General features: G+C 37.1%; 1 protein-coding gene across 2 annotated transcripts in view; it reads left to right on the top strand.

Annotated features, from left to right (window-relative positions):
* The window catches only part of DCAF17 (DDB1 and CUL4 associated factor 17), a 50584-nt gene that overhangs the window by 11566 nt on the left and 11818 nt on the right, over positions 1-27200 (top strand). For both annotated transcript variants that reach the window (XM_011991938.1, XM_011991937.1), the window contains exons 4-9: positions 2187-2323; positions 3675-3753; positions 6933-7022; positions 11792-11896; positions 12195-12300; positions 22554-22696. In XM_011991938.1, the coding sequence (XP_011847328.1) occupies positions 2187-2323; positions 3675-3753; positions 6933-7022; positions 11792-11896; positions 12195-12300; positions 22554-22696 (660 nt within the window). The remainder of the gene's footprint in view (positions 1-2186; positions 2324-3674; positions 3754-6932; positions 7023-11791; positions 11897-12194; positions 12301-22553; positions 22697-27200) is intronic.

Below are 27200 nucleotides of genomic sequence, written 5' to 3'. Positions count from 1 at the left end.
CCTATTCTCACTTATTTTTAAACATTTTATTCTCATTTCAACTGCAGCAAGATTTTCCCTTAAGAAAAACCAGGAAGCATATTGAATTGTTGTTAACACACTGATATGAAACTACTTTTAAGTTAGTGTCCATCTTTTCCAAGACTCTGTGAATTACAACTTTTTGTTTAAGAACGTAGTTCAAACATATTATATTTGCTGTTTCAAATTATTTTGATAGGCAAGATATAAATAGTATATTTTTTAAAACTTAAAATTAAAAAAAAATTTTTTTTAAAACAGGGTCTCACTCTGTTGCCTAAGCTGGAGTCCAGTGGCACGATCACAGCTCACTGCAGCCTCTACCTCCTGGGCTCAAGTGACTCTTCCACTTGTGCCTCCTGAGTAACTGGGACTATAGGTGTGCACCACCAAACCCAGCTAATTTTTGTATTTTTTATAGAGGTGGGGTTTTGTCATGTTGCCTAGGCTGGTCTTGAACTCCTGGGCTCAAGTGATCTGCCTGCCTTGGCCTCCCAAAGTGCTGGGATTACAAGTGTGAGCCACCATGCTCAGCCAAAAACTTTTAAATCTCCATGAAACAACATTTAGATAAGACATTGTAAAATAAATGCATGTATCTCATTGCCTTGAATCCAGTGTAAGACTTCAAGGGTTAATAAACTTAAAAAAAAAAAAAAAAAAGAACTAGCGCACAAACAAAAACTATTTTTTTCCTTAACATTTGAAAGGCAAGACATTTTTAGGGAGCATATATAAAATAACTATGTCTTCATTTTTTTCTGTTTACTTTTTGGCCTATGCAGATACTAGATTAATTTCAACTTCTCTTTTCTTTCTCTCTTTCTTTTTCTCTTTTTCTTTTTTTTTTTTTTTTTGAGATGGAGTCTAGCTCTGTCACCAGGCTGGAGTGCAATGGCACCATCTCGGCTCACTGCAACCTCCACCTCCCGGGTTCAAGTGATTCTCCTGCCTCAGCCTCCCAAGTAGCTGGGATTACAGGCACGCACTGCCACGCCCAGCTAATTTCTGTGTTTTTTATGGTAGAGATGGGGTTTCACCATGTTGGCCAGGCTGGTCTCCATCTCTTGACCTCGTGATCCGGCCACCTCAGCCTCCGAAAGTGCTGGAATTACAGGCGTGAGCCACCGCACCCGGCTGCTGCTTTTTTCTTTCTTAACTAGAAACAGTGTCTACTTAGTTGCCCAGGGTGATACTGAACTCCTGGGCTCAAGTAATCCTTCTGCCTCACTCTCTCAAAGTGCTGGGATTACAGGTGGGGACCACAACGCGCTTTTAGTCTACAAATTAAAGTAGAAAACTTTGCTTCTCTTTTTCTTCCTGCCTTAGACTTCCACCTTGTGGTGGCTCCTTAGTGACAGGAGTGCCCATGCAGCTATCCTCTCCCTTTTCTAGGGTAATTCATTGGTGACACAGGTCATCTTTCAAACCAGGTCCATTTTCTGTACTTCGGCTGTCTTCATTGGTTTCTAGCTTTTCATTTGAGCTTAGGTCAGAACCATAGTGAATAATGGAGTAATTTGCATTTTGCCAGTTTTAACTTCCATCTAAAGGAAACAAGTCTTGTGGTAAAGGAAAAGGGGGCAATATGAATGTCTATTCCAGCAGAGAACACTTTTTTTTTTGAGACAGGCTCTCTGTCATCCAGGCTGGAGCGCAGTGGCACAGTCATCACTCACTGCAGCCTTGACCTCCCAGCCTCAAGTGATCTTCTTGCCTCAGTCTCCCGAGTAGTTGGGACTCTGGGCACTCACCCCCATGCTAATAGCAGAGGACTCTTAATCGCTGTGATATTATACATGATTTTAAGAGCTAGTTATTATTGTTATTGTTATCACAGAAGTAGCATCATCATTATTCGTCTACTGTTATTATGACTAACATTTGTGAATACTTAATAAAATAATAACTAATACATAATAATAAATTATTTCAGGCCATGTTTAAGTGCTTTATGTGAATAAACTCAATAAGTGATGATGAAAATAATTTCCCACAATCCTATCTTTCCTTGTCTGAATTCTCTATTTGGGCATTTAATCTTTCTTTTGTGGTTTATTTATTTGGCTATTTGAATATTTAGCTATTTTCTTTGGACATTGATTACTGCAAATTGTTCATGGCCAAGCAATTTCATTTTTATATCTCATTTTTTTATTTTTTAGGGAGATATACTTCCCAATTCATCAGATTATAAGTCCTCACTCATAGCACTGACTGCTCATAATTGGCTACTTCGTATATCAGCAACTACGGGAAAAATCCTTGAGAAAATATATCTTGCACCTTATTGCAAATTCAGGTATTTACTATGAGTTTATTATTCAAGATTTTATTTTACTGTAATCCCAGCACTTTGGGAGGCCGAGACGGGCGGATCACAAGGTCAAGAGATCGAGATCATCCTGGCTAACACGGTGAAACCCCGTCTGTACTAAAAAATACAAAAAACTAGCCGGGCGAGGTGGCAGGCGCCTGTAGTCCCAGCTACTCGGGAGGCTGAGGCAGGAGAATGGCGTGGACCCGGGAGGCGGAGCTTGCAGTGAGCTGAGATCCGGCCACTGCACTCCAGCCTGGGCGACAGAGCGAGACTCCGTCTCAAAAAAAAAAAAAAAAAAAAAAAGGTTTTATTTTAAAAATTTGAAGCCTGTGGCCCAGGAAATTTCAAGCCTTTTTTCTCCCGTCAGTTTTCTAGTCCATAACCAGATCTCAATTAATAAACCTATTTTTTTTTTTCGCCCCTCATGACTACATTTAGAGGTCTGAGTAGAGACCCTCTATCATTTATCTTTTTTTTTTTTTCTTTTTTGAGACAAGGTCTTGCTCTGTCTCCCAGGCTGGAGTGCAGTGGCCTAATCTCTGCTCACTGCAACCTCCACCTACTGGGTTCAAGCGATTCTCCTGCCTCAGCCTCCTGAGTAGCTGGAATTATGAGTGTGTACCACCACGCCCAGCTACTTTTTGTATTTTTGGTAGAGATGAGGTTTCCCTATGTTGGCCAGGCTGGTCTCAAACTCCCAACCTCAAGTAATCTACCCACCTCAGCCTCCTAAAGTTCTGGAATTACAGATATGAGCCATCGCACCCAGTTGTCATTTATCTTTGTTTCCCTAATAAGTAACTAACCTATAGTAGTTTAAATAAGCCTTAAAAAAAATTCCCTGTATTCTACAAATAGTATTTTCTATGTAAGATGCACTTTATGGTAGATTTTCCTGAAGGCTAGTCTGTTTCAGTTAAATTGTCTGCTGTATACAATCTAAGAACTATTAGTTTTATAAATTAGATGTAAATGTTTGGAGTGAATATGTTCATGGAATGTGTGAAAATAACATTTTTAGTGCTTTTTATAACTTCCATTTTAAAGTAGAAATGATTATTTTGTTTCCTAAGTTTTGAATACTCTTAGATCAAAAACAATTTTAATTCACCAATGCTCTAGAAAGATTAAAATTATGTATATATTTAAATAGGGATATGTCCATATAGGGATATAGAGGAAATTATTTTAGCTATTTATTTTTCAAAATAGATCACTTTGCTTTTATAATTTAGATAACTAAAAAATAGTTTACTTATAAAATATAATATTTTGATTTTAAGTATAAGGAAACTGACCCAAATAAATAAACTTCTCTTCATTCTTTTAAAAGATACTTGAGCTGGGACACTCCTCAAGAAGTCATTGCAGTTAAGTCAGCTCAGAACAGAGGCTCAGCAGTGGCCCGGCAGGTATACATTTTTAAACATTCAATAAAATGTAGAATTTTTTTCATAGGAATTTGTCTGAAGATTTGTTATGAAAAATCTAATGATCTTTTATTTCTGAAGCATGCTATAAAAGATAAGATTCATGGCAACCTGGATGGATTTGGAGACCATTATTCTAAGTGAGGTAATTAAGAAATGGAAAACCAGACGTTGTATTTTCTCATAAGTGAGAGCTAAGCTATGAGGATGCAAAGGCATAAGAATGATACAATTTACTTTGGAGACTCGGGGTGAAAGGGTGGGAGGTGGGTGAGGGGTGAAACACTACACATTGGGTATAGCATATACCACTCTGGTGATATGTGCACCAAAATCTGACAAATCACCACTAAAGAACTTATTCATGTAACCCAACACCACCTGTTCCTCAAAAACCTATTGAAATAAAATAATAATAAAAGTATTTTAAAAAAGAAAAGTTGATAGTTAGATTTTTTTTCCTGAAGCGTGCTATTTAAAAGATTTTTCTCTCTTTCTCAAAGAATTATCCAGGATTTACTAAATTTTATAAAGTCTGGAAATTTATATCAAGAAACTTTTTGTTTTTATTGGTGACTTATGGGGAAATACTATGAAAAGCATTTATTGAGCACTTAAAAAATAGATATAGACTGCTTTTAGAGGTTTTCTGTTTCTTTGTACACCAGGACATCTAGAAAAATACTTATTTTCTGTCTCATCTTGGCAGAGTCTGTTGTAGTTCTTTCTCATTTTTAATTTGAACTACTTCAGCTTTTTCTCACTAGTGTCCTTGATTGCAAAACAGGCAGGCACTGATCTGAGTTCTTTACCTGTATTTACTAATTTAATCTTCAGCACACTCCTTTCAGTAGATACTTTCATCATCCCATTTTACAGATGAGGATTCTGAGCCCCAGAGAGGCTAAGTAACTTATCTGACATCATAGTGTTGGTAAGTGGTAGAACCTAGGCTCAAACTCAGGCAGTTTAGCTCTAGAGTCCCTGCTCTTATGCACTATAGCATGCTGCCCCTTCTTGAAATTTCTGTAATTTGAACTGGCAGGTGAAGTTTATATATAATTCTAGCATAAAAAAAAATTAAGTAGTTCCTCTTATTTTACCTTATTTGGATAACTACATCAGGCATTTCCTTGTTAACCCTCCAGTGTATTCCCATACACGCTGGGTCTGTGAACTCTGCTTTTCATTCCTCTCTCATCTCTCTTGTCTACTTTTTCTGTATCCCCCTGAAGCCAAGCAAACTATTTGTTGGCTACTTCTACTTACTTTTTATCATGGTTATTTAAATGTTTTCCTAGCCTTTACTAATCCTGCCCAGTCACATTAATAACTTAACTGCATGCCTTTTATTGGAATCTCCTTACCCTTTTCCTGATTTATTTAGTATGACATATAAGAAAGAGAAATGTTGTCTCTCTCTTAGTAATACTCCTCTCTTTATACTCTTACTCACTACCTTGATTTTACTTGGTAAAGGAAAATTCAGAAAAGTGGGATAGTATAACAAAGTAGCAAAACAGTTTGCTACTTTGAGAATTCTAAAGTGTCTTGTCTGATGTACCTTTTTAATAATTTAAATTGCTAAAGAGCAAGAATTTTTGTTTAGTTTTGTTTTGAGATGGAGTCTTGCTTTGTTGCCAGGCTAGAGTGTAGTGGCAAGATCTCAGCTCACTGCATCCTCCGCCTCCTGGGTTCAAGCAATTCTCCTACCTCAGCCTCCTGAGTAGCTGGGACTACAGGTGTGCACCACCACTAAATTAGCCCAGCTAATTTTTGCATTTTTAGTAGAAATGGGATTTCACCATGTTGGCCAGGATGGTCTTGATCTCTTGACCTCGTGATCTGCCCGTCTCGGCCTCCCAAAGTGCTGGGATTTACAGGCGTGAGCCACCGCGCCCGGCCAAGAATTTTTTTAAGTTTAATTCTATACATTATCATATATTAATGTTTTACATTTACCATCACCTGATAATGTTAATAAAAGTCTTGTCAGTATTTCTGTATTCTGGACTGTTTTCCTACAGTCTCCAGCCAACAAGTAGTAGCTCTTAGTTGGGGTATATAAACTGTACTTTTCCTTTGGGTTTAAGGAACACAGAAGGAGTCTGATTTACCTTGAAGATACTAGTTTAATAAAAACTTATCCCTTTCAAAGGGAGAGTCTTTTGGGCTTTAAACATTACAATCTTTTTTGTCCTTTGTTTTCTAACTTTTAGTTATAGCAGTTTTGATTGGTGGTTCCAGCCTTAAAAGTTCTATTGAAGTAGAGACTGGCTGTGATGGGGCAGACAGCTTTGCCTAACACAAATTTAAGAAATTTCCTTCAAAACTGTATTGGAGAAGTACTACAGATTGTTTTACATTTCATAGTGGCAAGAAATTGATTGGACTTTGTTCTTCAAATCAAGGGGGCTATCCTTTTCAAGCAGAAAAGTCACTCAAGCTTTCATTGATGATATTATTTCTCATTTCCTGTAGAGGAGTCAGCACAACACTACTTTCATTATATATTTATTTATTTATTTAGAGACAGCCTATCTAGATGCCCAGGCTGGAGTGCAATGGCTTGATCAGAGTTCACTGCAACTTCAAACTGCTGGGCTGAAGTGCTTCTCTCATGTCAGCCTCCTGAGTAGCTGGGACTACAGGCATGCGCCACCATGTCTGGCTAATTTTTTTATTTTTTGTAGAAATGAGGTCTCACTGTGTTGGCCAGGCTGGTCTCAAACTCCTGGCCTCAAGCGATCCTCCTACCTTAGTCTCCCAAACGGCTGGGATTACAGGCATGAGCTACCTGATCCAGCAACTTTCAAATGATATGAGCGTAATAACTACATATCTTTTTATTAGGTTCTTTATTGTTCAAACTCCAATTCAAAATATAAATGCATGGTATTTTATTGCTAAGAAATGTTTACTTCTATGGATTTTTGTCTGTATATATGCACATGTGTGTATCTGAAGGGCTGAAACTTTAGTGGACATGTTTTGAATATGTTGCCTTCCTGTTTAAGTAACTTTGCAATCTAGATAGATGGATGTTTTCATAATATGAAAACGTCTGCATAACGAACAGATGGATTTTTTCAACTAATGAAAACAGAGTGTTTCTGGAAGCACTTTTGAGAGCTGCGTGTAATTTTAGTCTTTCCTTCTAGGCAGGCATTCAACAACCTGTTTTGCTGTACCTTGCAGTGTTCCGAGTTCTACCTTTTTCACTTGTAGGGATTCTAGAGATCAATAAAAAGGTAAGAACTCATTTCTTATTTAATTGCAATATTTTATTGACAATAAGAGTAATGTCATTTAATTATTTATGAGATATTTGATTGGAAATGCTCCCCTCACTATAAAAAAGTTCACTAACCTGGTTTATATTGTAACAAAACACATGAGAACATTTGCTTAATATCCCTTCATCTTTCTGCATGTTTTTATGCCTCTCAAGTGGATCATATTGGATACCTGTGGTTATTAACAAACTACTATGTTATGAAATTACAGAATGAGTAAGGTATTTTTTTTTTCAGAGGGAACATTCCAAAGCTTGTTAAAAAGATCATTAAAGGAGGTGAAAAGTTGCAACAAAATATTTCATTTTAATTGCAAGGTATAGGTCTAAAACTCGCTTTATGATATATAACAAGCCTTGTATTTAAATACGTAAATTTTCCAATTCATTCAGTTTTGGGTTTTATTGTTGTTCCCATTTGTTCTTGACTTGTGGATCGGTTACATGGGAGGAAAGAAGGAACAAATTTCCTTTGAGTAAAAGAATGAATAGGATTCTACTTAAAAAAAAAGTTACTGTTGGTGAATAGTTATTTATTGAGCTCCTCTATTACTCTTTAATTCAGTACCTGAAGTATTGTAGAGGACTGTATCTTGAGGATCTACTGATCTTTATAAACAAACAAGATGAATGTATTAAAATTTTACATTATGTAAGCATTATATACTAAACTGCGTAATGGCTAAAGAGTAATACTAGTTACCATTTATTGCTTATTTTGTGCCATGCACTTTGAATATTTTATAACATTGTAACGTACATATGTAATTAAGAAGTTAAGCAGCAGTCCCAGCTACTCAGAAGGCTGAGGCAGGAGAATGGTTTGAGCCCAGGAATTCAAGGCTTTGATGAATTATGATCGCACCACTACACTCTAGCCTGGGTGACAGAGTGAGACTCTGTCTCTAAAAAAATTAAAATAAAAAATAAAAAGCAGCTACCTAAATCCTAAAGGTGGCAAGTAGAGGAGTTAGAATTAAAATAGATTGGCTACTTTATTATAGCAGTCATTATTATTATTATTATTATTTTTTTTTTTTTGAGACAGTCTTGCTCTGTCACCCAGGCTGCAGTGCAGTGGTGTGATCTGCAGTCTCTGCCTCCTGGGTTCATGCCATTCTCCTACCTCAGTCTCCCAAGTAGCTGGGACTACAGGCGCCCACCACCACAACTGGCTAATTTTTTGTATTTTTAGTAGAGACGGGGTTTCACCGTGTTAGCCAGGATGGTCTCGATCACCTTACTTTGTGATCTGCCTGCCTCAGCCTCCCAAAGTGCTGGAATTACAGGCATAAGCCACCACGCCTAGCCAGCACTCATTATTTTAAAATATGTTTGAATTGGCTTGGTGCAGTGGCTCACACCTGTAATTTCAGCACTTTGGGAGGCTGAGGCAGGCTGGTCACTTGAGGTTAGGAGTTCGATACCAGCCTGGCCAACATGGTGAAGCCCTGTCTCTACTAAAAATACAAAAATTAGCCAGGGGTGGTGGTGCGTGCCTGTAGTCCCAGCTACTCAGGAGGCTGAGGCAGGAGAATTGCTTGAACATAGGAGGTGGATGTTGCAGTGAGCCGGGATTGCACCTCTGCACTCCAACTTGGGCAACAGAGCAAAACTCCATTTCAAAAAAAAAAAAAAAAGTTTGAATTACACAAGTCCTCTTTTTCTTCTTTTACTTTTCCTTTCTTTTTTTTAAAGCTTTTCTTCATATTTTTTCTTTTTTTTTTTAACTTTTAAGTTCAGGGGTACATGTGCATTATGTGCAGGTTTGTTACATAAATATGTGTCATGGGGGTTTGTTGTACAGATTATTTTATTCCTCAGGTTTAAAATATTATTCCTCAGGTTTAAGCTTAGTATCCATTAGTTATTTTTCCTGATCCTCTCCCTCCTCCCACCCTCCACCCTCCGATACGCCCGAGTATGTGTTGTTCCCCTCTGTGTGTCCATGTGTTCTCATCATTCCATGTGTTCTCATCATTTAGCTCCCACTTACAAGCAAGAACATGGAGTATTTGGTTTTCTGTTGCTGTGTTAGTTTGCTAAGGTTAATGGCCTCCAGCTCCATCCATGTCCCTGCAAAGGACATGATCTTGTTCTTTTTGTGGGTACATAGTATTCCCTGGTATATATGTACAACATTTTCATTACCCAGTCTATCACTGATGGACATTTAGGTTGGTTCCATGTCTTTGCTCTTGTGAGTAGTGCTGCAGTAAACGTATATGTGCATGTGTCTTTTATATTTATAATAGAAGGATTTATATACCTTTGGGTGTATACCCAGTAATGGGATTGCTGGGTTAAATGGTATTTCTGTCTTTAGGTCTTTGGGGAACCACCACACTGTCTTCCATAATGGTCAGACTAATTTCCATTGTCACAAACAGTGTATAAGTGTTTCTTTTTCTCCATAACCTTGCCAGCATCTGTTGTTTTTTGACTTTTTAATAATATCCATTCTGACTGGCATGAGATGATACCTCATTGTAGTTTTGATTTGTATTTCTCTAATGATCAGTGATGTTGAGCTTTTTTTCATGTGTTTGTTGGCCACATTTATGTCCTCTTTTGAGAAATATCTGTTCATGTCCTTTGCCCACTTTTTACTGGGTTTTTTTTTTTTTCTTGTAAATTTGTTGAAGTTCCTTGTAGATTCTGGATATTAGACCTTTGTCAGATGCATAGATTGCAAAAATGTTCTTCCATACTGTAGGTTGTCTGTTTACTCTGTTGATGGTTTATTTTGCTGTGCAGAAGCTCTTTAGTTTAAGTAGATCCCATTTGTCAATTTTTGCTTTTGTTGCAATTGCTTTTGGTATTTTCATCATGAAATCTTTGCCCATGCCTACGTCCAGAATGGTATTGCCTAGGTTATCTTCCAGGGTTTTTATAGTTTTGGGTTTTACATTTAAGTCTTTAATCCATCTTGAGTTAGTTTTTGTATATGGTGTAAGGAAAGGGTCCAGTTTCAATTTTCTGCATATGGCTAGCCAGTTATCCTGGCACCATAGGGAATCCTTTCCCCATTGCTTGTTTTTGTCAAGTTTGTCGAAGATCAGATGGTTATAGGTGTGCAGTTTGGGTGTAATATTTTGGGTTCTCTATTCTGTTGCATTAGTCTATGTTTCTGTTCTTGTACCAGTACCATGCTGTTTTGGTCACTGTAACCCTGTAGTATAGTTTGAAGTCAGGTGGCCTGATGTTTCCAGCTTTGTTCTTTTTGCTTAGGATTGCCTTGGCTAATTCAGGCTCTGTTTTGGTTCCATATGAATTCTAAAATAGTTTTTTCTAGTTCTGTGAAGAACATCAATGGTAGTTTAAGGGAATAGCATTGAATATATAAATTGCTTAGGGCAATATGGCCATTTTAATGCTATTGATTCTTCCTAACAATGAGCACGGATGTTTTTCCATTTTTTTGTGTCATCTTTATAGATCTCCTTCTAGAGATCTTTTACTTCCTCTGTTAGCTATATTCCTAGGTATTTTTTCCTTTCTGTGGCAACTGTGAATGGGAGTTTGTTCATTATTTAACTCTCAGCTTGACTGTTATTGTTGTACAGGAATGCTAGCAATTTTTGCACATTGATTTTGTATCCTGAGATTTTGCTGATGTTGCTTATCAGTTTAAGAAGCTTTTGGATGAGACAATGGGGTTTTCTAGATACAGGATCATGTCGTATGAAAAGAGGAATAGTTTGACTTCCTTTCTTCCTATTTGAATCCCTTATATTTGTTTCTCTTGCCTGGTGGCTCTGGCCAGAATTTCCAATACACTGTTGAATAGGAATGGTGAGAGTGGACATCCTTGTCTTATGCTGGTTTTCAAGGGGAGTGACAAATTGTCTTTTTCTCAAAGTGGGAAACTAGGATCAGTGAATTAAAAAGTCATGAACTAGTCAATGTCAGAGTAAACAATACTTATCCTTCTAAGAGATGACAAAAAATACAACTCTTAATTGTTCTCTCTGTGCTTGTAGATTAAGTAATTATGTATGCTTATTACAGTCTACAACAGAAATGAACATGTGGCAAAGTCATAAACTGTATTTATTCCTGTATGTCCAAGGTAATTGGACATCTTCCTCTATTCCTGTATTTCCAAGGTAATTGAACAAGGACATCTTCATTTAAATAGTTTGTTTTTGATTAAGCTGGTGAATTGTATAAAAATAAGAATAACAGAAAAATATACAATCAGAGAGATTTGGTTTTAAATATTGTTACTTGGGATTGAAGAACATCTTTCACTTACCATGCATGAAAAACTATCCAGGGGCTCGGCACCTCTAATTAACTAAACATTTGTCTCTTTATAAAGAACATTTTAGCATAAAGAATGGATCCTTGGAAGAGTATGAATAGTAGATTAAATATTCATTTAGAACAACATGGCCTCGGTGTATGCCAGTGTCTGTGAGAAATGGGATTTGTTATTAATAGCTGTTGACAATGCTATGAGGCAAATGAATGCTGGTGCATTATTCTGAGGGATATGTGCCGCTCTTTCATTAGTGCTCCAGTATGAGAATCCAGTGGCTCACTGCTCACCCCTAATAACACCCTAGCCTCAAGGTGATAAATTATAATTAGGTTTTAATGCTAGGCAGCAGTGTTATAGTAGCGACATAAATATTAAGCAAGAGTACAGACCACTGTGAACATTCAGAGGACTGGACTTCCAGTCTTTTCTCAGGTGATATCTGTCTTCCCCCCCAACAGATTTTTGGGAACGTTACAGATGCTACCTTGTCTCATGGAATACTGATTGTGATGTACAGCTCAGGACTGGTCAGACTCTATAGCTTCCAAACCATCGCTGAACAGGTAGAGAAAACTGAAATTTGTCATATTACTATTAGCATGATGTTTTGACTAAAGTATGATTTTTTTTTTTTAGTGAGATGCTTTTAGAGTAAGGCACTTGTGTAGATTTTGACTCTAAAAAACTGTAGAAATGTAGAAAGACAAGTAACCTTTAAAGCAGGGGTGGGGAAGATAAACAGAAAGGCCGTTGGAAAAAGACATTTTCTTTGTCATATACATGTGAATTTTATTTTTGTTCTCTCCAGATATCAAAAAAATAGGTGCTAAAGCCACCATTTTTGTTTTGTTTTGTTTTTAGTTCATGCAACAGAAACTTGACTTAGGGTGTGCATGCAGATGGGGTGGGACTACTGGAACTGTAGGAGAGGCTCCTTTTGGCATTCCTTGTAATATTAAAATCACAGGTATGGCTACTCTATAGTATTTTTTCACCTTAAAAAATAAGTGGTCATATACATAGTTACTAATTATAGTCATCCAAATGTTTTTCTCATTTATTTAAAAAACTCAATTCATTTTACTCCTATACATCATATACCTTGCTATTTAATAACAAATAAGTGTCGAGGAAAATCTATCAGTTATTCATTGAAACGAAGGCCTGGGGATGCTGAGCCTTGCTTGGCCAGAGACCTTTAGCAATTCACTTTACTTTTCTGATCCTTGATTTCCTTATCTGCAAACTGAATTGCAGCAAATGATACCATCTTAGCTCTCTTACAATTTAATATTTTACAGTTCGATGAAATTTACCCCCTCTCTAAGAAAGGTGTTTTCCAAGAAAAAATTACTACCATGTCATCTGAACATAGAGCTTAGACACAGACAGAACTTCCCAGTATACTTAAAGAGTACCAAAGCACAAAAAAGAAAATTATATACAATTCTATAAATATAGTAAAAATGTTCTATATTTAACTTGCTTATCAAATTCGGTTGTTAGAAAAGAAATTAACTGGCCGGACGCAGTGGCTCATGCCTGTAATCCCGGCACTTTGGGAGGCTGAGGCAGGCAGATCACCTGAGGTTGGGAGTTCGAGACCAGCCTGACCAATGTAGAGAAACCCTGTCTCTACTAAAAATACAAATTAGCCGGGTGTAGTGGTGCATGCCTGTAATCCCAGCTACTCGCAAGGGATGCTGAGGCGGGAGAATTGCTTGAACCTGGGAGGTAGAGGTTGTGATGAGCTGAGATCATGCCATTGCACTCCAGCCTAGGCAACAAGAGCGAAACTCCATCTCAAAAAAAAGAAAAGAAATCAACTATTACTCAAATTCAGTAGTAGTACATTAAAAGAAATCATGACTGTTCAGAGTTCATATCAGGAATCCAAGGATGGTTTAATGTTTACAAATTTAGTAGCTATAAAGAGCACATGAGTAAACTAAAAGAGAAAGTATATTTTTATTATCCTAATATCTGTTTATCTTAATTCTTGTTCATTAAGAGTCATTCCTTATCATGTTGAAGACATTCCTCTTATTTATAATCAACCAATAAGCATTATATTTTTAGGTGAAACGCCAAAAGATTTTCTAATATAGACAGAATAAGATAAAAATTTTTTCTATCATTTTCTTTAACATTGTATTAGTAATAGACCAAGAAACAGAAATGAAAGATGTCATTGTTCAAAAGGAAAAAAATATTATTTTTGGTAGTAAATGACAAATTATAAAAACTACTGGGAGTTCAAGTAAGTTATTCATGAAGTTCAAAATAAATATTTTAAAAATTACTCAAGTTTTTAGATGCCTTGGACAAACTGAATTAGGCAGTTGTATGAAAATTCAGCCCTAGCAATACCTCCTGTATTCAATACAAATACTTTAAAAGGAATCTATTAAGAATTTTTAAACTGTAGGCTCCAGTGGTAACTGGGTTATGTTGAAAAGGGTTATTTCGGACAGAGTTTTTCCAAATGGTAGCATTATTCTTGTTGAAATGCAAATAAAAAGTAAGTAAAGGCTGGGCACGGTGGCTCAAGCCTGTAATTCCAGCATTTTGGGAGGCTGAGGCAAGTAGATCACGAGGTCAGGAGTTCAAGACCAGCCTGGCCAACATGGTGATACCCACTCTCTACTGAAAAAACAACAATTAGCTAGGCATGGTGGCGGACACCTGTAATCCCAGCTACTTGGGAGGCTGAGGCAGGAGAATTGCTTGAACCTGGGAGATGGAGGTTGCAGTAAGCCAAGATCGCGCCACTGCACTCTAGACTGGGTGATAGAGCAAGACTCCATCTCAAAAAAAAAAAAAAAAAGTGAGTAAAACAAAAGAACAACGATGATAAAGACAAAGCACATAGAGCCTGAAGAATTGTCCTGGAGTTTTGTCCCTTTTTTTAGAAAGAAGACTGGATTTGGGATCAGAATTTTAGTCTGCTGACTTGTAAGGGTGACACTCTGCTACTAACTGGTGGTATGATCATGGACAGTAATAAAAATTATTATTATTATTATTTTGAGACAGGATCTCACTCTGTTGCCCAGACTGGAATGCAGTGGAGAGATCACAGCTCACTGCCATCTCCACCTCTTGGGCTGAAGTGATCGTCCTACGTTAGCCTCCCAAGTAGCTGGGACTGCAGGTGTGTGCCACCACACCCAGCTAATTTTAGTATTTTTTGTTTGATAGAGATGGTGTTTCACTATGTTGCTCAATTTGGCTTTGAACTCCTGGGCTCAAGCAATCTGCCTACCTCATCCTCCCAAAGTGCTGGGCTTACAGGCATGAGCTACTGTGCCCAGCTGATAGTGGGCAAATTATTTAACCTCTCTGGGCCTCACATTTTGAAACTTTGAAATAATAATATTTGAAAACATGATCTATGAAATAATTTCTCATTGTAAAAAAAAATTCGATGATTTTTGTATGTTTGACTGAGAAAAGTAGCACATTATATTGGAACCTTTCAGTGTTTATTTCATACTGTAGAGACTGAAATCCTATTCATTTCTCCAATTTTGTTTTGCAATCTTAAGGTCTATACAAATAGTATTTATTTTAACTTTAAATAATTTTTTTCTTAGTGCAAAAGCAGTTCCTTTGCATTATTTAAAAAATTGGGAAATTGGCCAGGCGTGGTGCCTCATGCCTGTAATCCCAGCACTTTGGGAGGCTGAGGTGGGCGGATCACTTGAGGTCAGGAGTGTAAGACCAGCCTGGCCAACACAGTGAAACCCCAAAAATTAGCTGGGCATGGTGGCAGATGCCTGTAATCCCAGTTACTCAGGAGGCTGAGGCAGGAGAATTGCTTGAACCTGGGAGGCAGAAGTTGCAGTGAGCCGAGATTGTGCCACTGCTCTCTAGCCTGGGCAACAGAGCAAGACTCTGTCTCAAAAGGAAAAAAAAAGAAAAAAATAAAATAAAATTTAAAAATTGGGAAATAAAGATAAGCAGAAGAGAAAATGTAAAACATTTGTAGTCCTCTTACATGGGGTTGTTATCCCCTTGATGTGCTATTTTCTAATCTTACAATGTGTGTGTTTCTTTATGTTTAAAACCAAGAAAAGAATCATACCATAAGTGCTCTTTCGTAACTCATTTGTTAAGAAATCAACTCTATTGAGGTATAATTTACATGTAATTAAAATACATCCATTGTAACTGTACAGTTTGAGTTTTGTCAAATGTATACATCCATGAAATCACCACTACAGTCAAGATTTAGAATCTTTTCATCATTCCAAAAAGTTCCTCTGTGCCCTACCCAGTAAATTCCTCTCTTAACCCAGCCCTAGGCAACCAGTGATCTGCTTTTTTTTTCACAGTAGATTAAATTTATATTTTCTGGAGTTTTATATTAATGAAACCACATGGCGTGTATTTTTTGGTTTGGCTTTTTTCACTCAGGATATTATATTTGAGATTCGTTTCATGTTGTTGCAAGTATCTATAGCCTAACCCACTTTTTGTTGTTAATATGTTATGAATATTTCCATCTAGATTGTTTAATAGGTGGCCTTGTGAAAACAACAAAGTTGTAATCCTGTCTCACTCTTTACAACAAAATAAATAACAGATGGATCAAAGACTTAAAAGTTTTAGAACAAAACTTGGGAGAATCTTTTTATCTCAGTGTGGGGAAGACCTTTCTAAGTACAACACAAAACCCAAAGCCATAAAAGAAGAGATTGATAAATTTGATTATATAAAAATAAAGTTCTGCATGGCAAAAAATCCCTAGACATATACAACATAAACCAACTCAAATAACAAACAGGAGACATAGTTACAAATCATACTATAATATGGCAATTTCCTTAATATGTAAAGGGTTCTATAGATCAATAAGAAAAAGAGCGATGTCCAATTATAAAACGATCAAAGGATATTGTTTAAAAGAAACAGAAATATAAATGACTTTTAATTAGGGGAATGCAAAGGTCAATGTCACTGATAAGAGAAATGTAAATTAAAATTACTATAAGATACATCTCTTCAGATTCTTAAATATCAAAAAGTTAGAACTTTCGATAAAATATGGTTGGTAAAAATTTAGAATAGGCACTTTCATTTATTGTTGGGACCCTTTATGGCCCCCAACAGTTTGTCAATATGATGGTTTGTTAATATGTATAAAAATTTTAAATGCATATACTCCTTGAACCCAGCAACTCTAGTACTGGGAATTTATCCCAGATATATTCACTTGTATAGAAAGTGATAAATGTACAATTAAAACGTTGTTTCTAATAGCAAAAGATTGGAAACAGTCTATACATTGGTAAGTGACATTAGTATTATTTTATCATTGTATAGCTGTATCATAAATTTAATTGCTAAGTTGTTAAAAAGAAGGAGGAGTTTTAACTGGACATAGTGGCTCATGCCTGTAATCCCAGCACTTTGGGAGGTGGAAGCAGGTGGATCACTTGAGGTCAGGAGTCCGAGACCAGCCTGGCCAACATGGCGAAACCCTGTCTCTACTAAAAATACAAAAATTAGCCAGATGTGGTGGCACGCACCTGTGATCCCAGCTACTCAGGAGGCTGAGGCACAAACATCGCTTGAACCCAGGAGACAGAGGTTGCAGTGAGTAAGATTGTGCCACTGCACTCCAGCCTGGGGGATGGAGTGAGATGCAAAAAAAACAGAAAGAGGAATTCTTTTTGCACTGGTAGAGAATAATTTCCACGATGTGTACTATTAAGTAAAAAAAAATGGGTGCAAAACTGTGTATGTAAAAATCTTCATTTGTGTAAGTATTCATACTCACGTATTAAAGAAAAAAAAATATATATATGGTGATATGCTTTTGGATTTGCTTGGAATATCTGAAAGGACACATAAAAACTTGATAAATAGTTATATTGGAAGAGATACAGATCAAAGGAAGACTTAGTTTTCGTTATATTTTCTAATACTTTTAAAATGTAGTACTTGTATTACCTATGCCAAAAAGTGGTTCTCTCTGTGTGTGTGCATCTCCTTGAGATGTTAAGAACTTGACCTATATGTCACATTACAGATGAACCATAATTTACTTAACCAGTTCCCTACTTTGGACATTTAGTTTGTTTCTAATTTTGTGATAACAAATAGCATTATTTCTGTAACCATTAGGGATCCTTGCCTGGATCAGTTATGTCATGTGAGTTGCAGAATGGCAGTTTTTAAAATTCTGTTCCTCCTTTTTACCTTCAATAGCTGGCATTTTTCTAGAAATAAAAGCTTTAACTCATCAACTAGAGATAAACTGTAATTCCTTCCAAAAGGCAAGTTAAAGACTTATTTCTTCCCTTTAATTATCAATATTCAGAGCAAGGAGTTGGTATAATAGTCACTTTTGATGGCAGCAAAATGTTTTACAGATAAATACACATACATAAACACAACAGACTCATGGATTTTTTTATTTGTCTACTATTACATAGTAATAGTTACTGTTCTTAATGATGTTCAAATTGTCCTGAATTTGGCCAACAGAAACTCCATTTTGACATACTCAAGTAATCTTAGAGAATTTCCTTGCTTTCTAGAACAACAATGTGTCCCAGGCTTACCTTTAACTTTCCTATTTCTGATAGGGGGCCATTTTAGAAGAGAATGTCATTAAAGACTATCAGTTTCCTGCAGCACTACAAACTGGGCAGCTTTAAACAATGGGAATTTATTCTCTCACAGTTCTGGAGGCTAGAAATTCAGAATTAAGGTATTGGCAGAGGTAGCCTCCCTCTGAAGGCTCTAGGGAAGAATCGTTTCTTACCCCTTGTCGCTTCTGGTGGTTACTCACAATCTTTGCTATTTCTTCGCTTGTGGCAGCGTAACTCCAAATTCTGCCTCTGACTTTTCCATGGCCTTTCCCCCTCTGTGTCTTCAAATCTCTTTTTCCTTATAAGGACACCAGTCATTGAATTTAGGTCCTATCCTGATCCAGTATGATCTTAACTTGATTATATGTATGAAGATCCTATTTGCAAATAAAGTCATATTTACCAGTACTGGGGGTTAGGACTTTAACATATCTTTTGAGGGAACACAAGGCAGCTCACAACAGAGACCCAAATCTAGTTGTGTTCACTGCAGTTGGATATCTTTACTTTTAGGTCCTTTCGATTAACAGAGCTGAGAAATACATTAAAACAAAAATTTGTTAGCTCATTTTCATACTTCCAAATTTAGCAATTCTTTTTTGATTATATTTGTATTTCTCTTAACTCATACTGAACTTCTCGATTTCTAAATAAGACTTTATCCTACAATATATATATGTGATAGTCTTAAAATTGCAGTACCAGTGTTACTACTAAGAACTAAAGTATGGGCCAGGCGCAGTGGCTCACGCTTGTAATCCCAGCACTTTGGGAGGCCGAGGCAGGAGAATTGCATGAACCTGGGAGTAGAGGTTACAGTGAGCCAAGATTGCGCCACTGCACTCCAGCCTGGGTGACAGAGTGAAACTCTGTCTCAAAAAGGAAAAAACAAAAAACAAAAAACTAAAGTATGGAGTGAAGGTTAAGATTTCCCTGCAGTTTCTTTTCTCCTTAGTGTACAGCCCAGGAAGTATACACATGGAGTGATGTGTTCAAAGACAATTTGAAATCATTTTTCTATAGGATTAAGCTACCAACATGATCTAATTAGATTCATTTGTTTCATTTTGTTTTCGATTTTGGGGTTTGTTGTTTTCCTTTTGAGTTTATTCTTGAAGTTGTGAAATGTGTATATAGTTGAAAGATCAAAACTGTATAAAAAGACACATTCAGAAATTTCTTTTCTTTTTGTTTTGAGAGAGTCTTGTTCTGTCACCCAGGCTGGAGTGCAATGACCCGATCTCAGCTGACTGCAACCTCCACCTCTTTGGTTGAACCAGTTCTCCTGCCTCAGCCTCTTGGGTAGCTGGGACTACAGGCACGCACCACCACACCTGGCTAATTGTTTTTTTGTATTCTTAGTAGAGATGGGGTTTTGTCACCTTGGCCAGGCTGGTCTTGAACACCTGACCTCAGGCGATCTACCCCTCTTGGCCTCCCAAAGTGCTGAGACTACAGACATGGGCTACTGTGCCTGGCCCCATTTTCTATTTCATTGCTTTCTGTTTTTATTTTTTATTCTTTTCTTTAATCCTGTTACTGCCATCAATAACCATTGTTTTTAGATTCTGGTTTATCTTACTATTGTTTCTTTTTGCAAAAATAAGCACATGTATGTTTGCATACTTTAAATATTTAATCTTCTTTCTCACAACAAATGCAGTATATTATATCCTCTCTTCTATACCTTATAATTTTACTTAACATATATCTAATTAAAACAATTTTTTTTTATTTTTAGTAGAGGCGAGGTTTTGCCATGTTGCCCAGGCTGGTCTTGAACTCCAGGGCTCAAGCAATCCGCCCACCTTGGCTTCCCACATGTTGGGATTACAGGTGTGAGCCACCACACCTGGGCAAATTTTCTAAGTAAATATTTATTTGGTAGAAGGAATCTGTCAAGTTAATTATCCCCTACATTTAAAAATTCTAGAGACAGAGCAAGACTCCGTCTCAAAAAAAAAAAAAAAAAAAAAAAAAATTCTAGAAAAAATCATATTGTATTATAGGTGTAGCCCTTCTTTGATAAATAATACAGTTCTTTTGTATGCATTATGTTAAAATTGTCTTTTAAAGTATTGTTTGACCTTTCACAGATCCAGAGTATTTTAATTAATAATAATATTTATTTTCTTTTTAAGACCCCTTTTTTTTCCCACAATGTAGCAAGTGGAAGCCCTTTTGCTGGCTCTCCTACTCTTTTAACACTACCCTCTGATATCCTTGTAAACATACTTGCTTTCTGGAAACAACAGATGGTCCTCGCCCATCATAAAATTTTCTTACCACAAGGCATGGAATCAGCTACTCTGAGAACTTTTAGACCTTTTTCATTAAGAATAATATTAGAGATCAAAATTGGGGCTTTTGGGTTAGCAGGGCACATCAGAGTTGTGGGCAGAGTAATATTGCTACTTTTGGGTCCTTTTTTGCATTTACTGGGGAAAGTATTTATTTTTAAATACATCTGTTTCTACTGATTATTTTTTCTGTTTTGAATTCCTGTATTCTCGATATTGAATTTCATATATTGAATTTCATATTCTCTATATATTAAATTTCACATTCTCCATAATGTACCTAGTTGATTTCAACCCCAAATTCAAACTCTAATTGTATGTTTTTCTTTTAATAATTTTTCTCTTCTTCATCCACCATATCATCACATACAATGTTTGTATTTTTCTTGTAATTTGCCAACTCATGGCCTTTGTCCCTTTTTCTATTAGGGTGTTTATATTTTTTAGTGCTTAAAAAGACCTTTATGTATTAAAGATACTACCCTTTTCTTAAAAGGTTAAAAAAAAAGCAGTTGACATATATTTGATATGTTTATGCCTGTCTCTTCTTTTTCCTCAAAATTGTTTGTGAACCACTTTTTATGAAAGTTGACCCTTAACACAGATTTTGAACTGCACAAGTCCACTTACACACAGATTTTTTTCAATAAATACAGGAAAATTTTTTGGAGATTTGCCACAATTTGACAAAAAATCACAGATGAACCGCATAGCCTAGAAATATGGAAAAAATTAAGAAAAAGATATCTCATGAGTGCATCAAACATATGTAGATACTAGTTTATCTGTTAGTTGACTATGTTATTGGTAAGGCTTCTGGTCAACAGTAGTCTATTAGTAGTTAAGTTTTGGGGAAGTCAAAAGTTTGACTGGGCACAGTGGCTCACCTGTAATCCAAGCACTTTGGGAGGCCGAGGCAGGTGGATCACTTGTGACCAGGAGTTTGAAACCAGCCTGGTCAACGTAGTGAAACCCCATCTCTACTAAAAATACAAAAATTAGCTGGGCGTGGTGGCATATACCCATAATCCCAGGTGTAATACTTAGGAGGTTGTAATACTTAGGAGGCTGTGTAATACTTAGGAGGTTGAGGCATGAGAATTGTTTGAACCCAGGAGGAGAAGGTTGCAGTGAGCCAAGATTGTGCCACTGCACTCCAGCCTAGGTGACAGAGCGAGACTGTCTCAAAAAAAAAAAGAGAGAGAGAAAAGTTATACGTGGATTTTTGACTACACAGGGGATTGGTGCCCCTAACCCTCGTGTTGTTTAAGGGTGAACCATTTGTTGTTGTTGTTTTTTTCCCATGTATAGCTCAAGTAGTACATTGTCCTTATGAAGAAGCTTAATAAAGTATGCATTTCTGTGTATAACATGTGACTTTTACACAAATGATCCTCCTAAGACAAGCCCCTTTTCTAATAGTAGTGGCCTCATAAACTAAAAATTAAATTCTCAAGTTAGAGGGGAAAATGAGAGAGTCATAGGTTAGCCACCTGCCCGAACAGACCATGTGGTGTTTCCTAAAGGCTGCTTGAAATGAATTCAGGTCTTCTAAAATTGCTGTACCTTCCATTTATGCATCTAAGAATAGATCTATTATGCCCTAAAGTTGTGATAAAAGAAGATGACTAAAAAGCACCAACAGAAATTTATTTTACAGTGTCAGTCTTCAAAAGAAGCTGACTGGATATATCTGAACTACCTTAAAGTTAACTTGTCTGATGATAATAGTAGTTGTAGTGACTATCCTGTAATAAAACTTTCATTGTGACAGGCCCTTTCCTAAGTGGTTACATGCATTGGGACTAATACTGCCTCTGTACTGGAAATCTTAAGCAAGATAGATGTAACCTGTCAGTCCAGGATGTGGAAGATCTCTTCCTCACGTTTGAAGGCATTGTTAGACCTAATTACCTTGTAGGATTATTATGAGAGTTAGAAATAGTATCTAACCCAGAGTCTTTTACATAGTAGATGTTCAGTAAGTGGCAGCTACTTTTATTAAATGTACTTTGTCATTTCTTACCACTGTAAACACCTTTAGCCAAGTTTTAATCTCTGCTCACCTGTGGGCCACAAATACCTCCTGAAAACAGATAACTAGAAAGTTGATTTAGCCTAATTTCGGTTCCGACTAGCTGTTTCTTTTCTTACAATAAGCTCCTTACCTGATTGTATTTTATTTCCTTGAACATAGCGATTTTTCATTAATAGAAATTTATAGATGTTGCATGCAAAGAAAGGTTGAATTCAGTTAATGAATAGTCCAGAGCTCCCAGAACAGTGCAGCTAATGAATTCCTTTTCCTGTCTCTGCAGACCTACCACCACTGCTCTTTGAGGTGTCATCCCTGGAGAATGCTTTTCAGATTGGAGGCCATCCTTGGCACTACATCATCACACCTAATAAGAGGAAACAGAAAGGAGTTTTCCATATTTGTGCCCTAAAAGACAATTGCCTGGTAAATGAGTGATCAGACTTTTTAGTAGCAAATTTATATCAAATTCTTTGTTTTCTACCTCTCGAATAGGCCCAATTTCCTAAGAATTACTTTTTTATGTATTTGTTTTAATAATTTGCAAACCATTTAAAATACAGAATAGAGACAATATAGAAAACATTTGTGTGTATCACCCATAATTTTAAAACATTAACCTTTGAAAATTCTTATAGCACCAAGAATTTTATAGTTTTTTTAATCTCACCAATCTCCCAGCAAGGGATCTCATGTAAAACCTCTCCACAGTGGGACTCACCAATGGATTGTGTTCACATTGCTTCTGAAACTGCTGGTGGAATGTATTATTGGTTTTGCTTCTCCATGGTTTATTGCTCTTTGCCTTCCAGAGCAGAACCAGATGGAACTCTGGTGGTCACAGTGTAGGTAAATTGAAGCACTTTGAATTTGTAAGGATATTCTTAAGTTATCTATGGCAGAGTAGGTAGAAATGGTACATGGTAAAACAATGGAAATTTCTCCCCTTTGAATTCATTTTTATTTTCTTTTTTAAAATGGCTTAGGCATTGATTTGTCATTTAATAAACATACATTGAGGGCCTACCATGTGCCAGACATGACTAAGGACACAATCTCTTCCCTCAAGTTATACTCTCAAAGGAAACATGTAGAAAAATAAGATGCAGTGTATTAAGTACAGTGATTGTGATCAGTGCAAAAAGTGAGTTAAGGGGGCAGTTCCATTTTTATTTTGTATTGCTGATTATGTTTTTTGTTGGTTACTTTGTTTTTTGAGACAGGATCTCACTCTGTCACCCAGGCTGGAGTACAGTGGCACAATCATAGCTCACTGTAGCCTCAACCTCCTGGGCTCAAGTGATCCTCCTGCCACAACCTCCTGAGTAGCTAGCACTACAGAAAAATCACTCAAGCTTTCATTGTTGATATTTTTTCTCATTTCATATGGACGTGTCAGTGGAACGCTACTTTTATTTTATTTATTTATTTTTTTGAGACGGAGTCTCACTCTGTCGCCCAGGCTGGAGTGCAATGGCGCAACCTCGGCTCACTGCAAGCTCCGCCTCCCGGGTTTACGCCATTCTCCTGCCTCAGCCTCCCGAGTAGCTGGGACTACAGGCGCCCACCACCATGCCCAGCTAATTTTTTGTATTTTTAGTAGAGACAGGGTTTCACCGTGTTAGCCAGTATGGTCTCGATCTCCTGACCTCATGATCCACCCACCTCGGCCTCCCAAAGTGCTGGGATTACAGGCATGAGCCACCGCACCCAGCCAACACTACTTTTATTTTATATTTATTTATTTAAAGACAGAGTCTCACTCTGTTGCCCAGCCTGGAGTGCAGTGGCACAATCAGAGCTCACTGCAGCCCCAACCTCCTGGGCTCAGGTGATCCTCCCACCTCGGCCTCCCGAGTATCTGGGACTACAGGAGTGCACCACCATGCCTGGCTACTTTTTTATTTTTTGTAGAGATGGGATCTCGCTGTGTTTTCCAGGTTAGTCTCGAATTTCTGGCCTCAAGTGATCCTCCCTTTTGATATAGCAGAAGAATTTGCCTTTTTTTTTTTGAGGCAGGTTCAGCTTATGCTGACCTTGCTCAATCAGTCACTGTTGGCTCCAGTGGCTTTTACCACGTTACAGATCACGTTTTACCACATTGCAGATCAGCATAGCCTTGGGTCCATTTATCCACTTCCCTTGATGTCATGGCCATCAGGGGACAATGTGTGTAGTGTCTTCTAGTTTTCTTTTGTAGGAGCATTGTTCCCTTCCATTTCCCCAAATACTTATTACATGGAAGCTCCTATTTGGCCCAGCCCAGTGACATTCTCTTTTCTAAAGGACTCTCTAAGGGCTGTTTTCCACTGTGACAAGTCTTGGTTTGATTGGTCACCTCCCACCCAGTGAACATCATTCAGCCACCAGAACCTGTCACATCTCTTTTTCACTTAACTTTGGATCTAGTGAAATCCTGCACAGTTCACATTCTGGACATTTAACACATATTCTTTTTTATAAGAACTGATAGTACCTATTACTTCATACACAAACACACACACGCGTACACATACAGCCGGCCCTCTATATCCATGGGTTCCACATTTGTGGATTCAACTAACTATGGATTGGAAATATTCAGAAAAAAAAAAAGGATGGTATAAGGGATGATGTGCATAGATGCATAGATTGTATGCAAATACTGCACCATTTTATACAAGGTACTTGAGCATCCAGTAGGTTTTGGTATTTGTAAGGGGTCCTGGAAGCAATCCCCTATGGTTTCTGAGGAATTACTTTATATCTAAATAATAGACTTGAACATGTATATCAAGCATGCTTGTCACACATTCTCCTTCTATAATAACTGATTATAACATTTATTCAAATCTATATTTCAGCATACTCTTAAAGAGCTGTCAAATTCAGAGAAAGCTTTTAGTCCTTTTACTGAACAATTTTATCACTGTGACATTGCCTTAATGATTTGTATACCTATTAACTCCCCACCTGTTAGTCAGAAGAGTAGATAACTAAAAAAACACGTAAGCAGCCTAACTTAAGATTTCAGAAAATGTTTCATAGCTTTCTCTATTAAACTGAGCTTTAAAATCTAACATTTGAGCAAATAAAAACAATAGAAGCTGATAATAAACTGCCTAGTATTTCATGCAAAGATCTTTTTTTGCATTTTGCATGTTTTAATTAGATATTACAGTAAAGAGAACAATCTCCTAAAAAAAGATATGTATAGTATGTGCGTATTTTGTATTAAACAAAGGAGCATCTGGAGCTAATACTATCATGGACACATTAATTTCAGTGGTTACAATCAACATTTAATTACATTAATTTTCTTTTATGTAAAATGTAATAATACCACTATTTCTATTAGGTATAATTAGGATTCTTGTAGAAATTCTTGAGAAATTGAAACTCATTCATTGATTTGATACATAAAATGTATTACATTCCAAAAATTTAAAAATCATGAGGCCAGGCACGGTGGCTCACACCTGTAATTCCAGCACTTTGGGAGGCGTAGGCAGGCAGATCGCTTGAGCCCAGGAGTTCAAGACCAGCCTAGGCAACATGGTAAAACCCTGCCTCCACAAAAAATACAAAAATTAGCCAGGTGTGGTGGTGTGCACCTGTGGTCCCAGCTACTTGGAAGGCTGAGGTGAGAGAATTGATTGAGGCCAAGAGGTCAAGGCTGCAGTGAGCCAAGATCACACCACTGCATTCCAGCCTGTGCAACAGAGTGAGACCCTGTCTCAAAAATTAAAAAATAAAAATAAATCATGGCATACAAAGCACTTACAATATAACCCCAGCCTACCTCTCCAGTCTCATGGCTGGATACTATACTTTTTAATTTAATTTTACCTGTTACTCGTGTTTATATGCATACTGTATGGATTAACACTGCTATACTTTTGGTTTTTTTGTTTGTTTTGTTTTGAGACACGGTTTCACTCTGTCGCCCGGGCTGGAGTGTAGTGGTGTGATCTCGGCTTACTTCAACCTCCACCTCCTGGGTTCAAGCGATTCTTCTGCCTCAGCCTCCTCAGTAGCTGGGATTACCGGCGCACACCAGCATACCCACTAATTTTTGTATTTTTAGTAGAGATGGGGTTTCATCTTGTTGGCCAGGCTAGTCTCGAACTCCTGACCTCAAGTGATCCGCCTGCCTCAGCCTTCCAAAGTGCTGGGATTACAGGCGTGAGCCACTGCCCCCGGCCGAGTAACAGTTCTGTACTTTTGATTTTGCTGTCTGTTATTTGTAGCTATTTTCTGCTTATCCTTTAAGGCTCATTTCAACCTTTTTTTAACTCCCAAAATTCTCTTCACTTGGCTGTCTGGTGCATGGGTCAATTACGTATTGGAGTACAGTGGCACAATCGTAGCTCACAATAACTGCCTTATTTTTTTTTATTTATGTTTCTACCTCCCCCCAGACTATAAGCTTCTTGACGACAAGGATTGTTTAATTGATGTGAGGCATGAATGCCCAGTCTGATACCTAGAACATAGTAGCCTATCAATGTATGCTAATGGAATTTAAAAGCTTTAGTGTTTCAAAACTCATGAGTATCTAGTAGGAAATATGGCATCATTTCATTTTACATTAGAGAAATTAAATTAAATGACTTCTGTAAAGCCAGTGGAGTTAATATATCCAAGTTGGTATTCGTTCCCAGTGCTCCTGGATATAAGGTAAAACATTTGTGTACACATGTGATAACATATCAGATGGGTTTTTTCTTTATTTTGATATCTAAATATACTACAGGGAAATCTCTTCTTGCCTTAAAAGCTAAGCAGTATTAGATCATTTCCTCAGATACTAGAATTCAACATTTGACTTATCCAAGATTCTGTGACCCATGTCTGAGACTTTAGGTTTGTTTACATGTTCATTTTTTTGTTATCTGCTCTTCTCATTGAAAGATAGTTGGGGACAGGGAAGAGAGGAAGAAGTTGTGGA

The sequence above is a fragment of the Mandrillus leucophaeus genome, unplaced genomic scaffold, assembly GCF_000951045.1.
Source record: "Mandrillus leucophaeus isolate KB7577 unplaced genomic scaffold, Mleu.le_1.0 Scaffold40, whole genome shotgun sequence".
NCBI classification, from domain to species: domain Eukaryota; kingdom Metazoa; phylum Chordata; class Mammalia; order Primates; family Cercopithecidae; genus Mandrillus; species Mandrillus leucophaeus.
The sequence above is the reverse complement of the archived record's forward strand: the minus strand, read 5'-3'. Positions and strand labels throughout refer to the sequence as shown.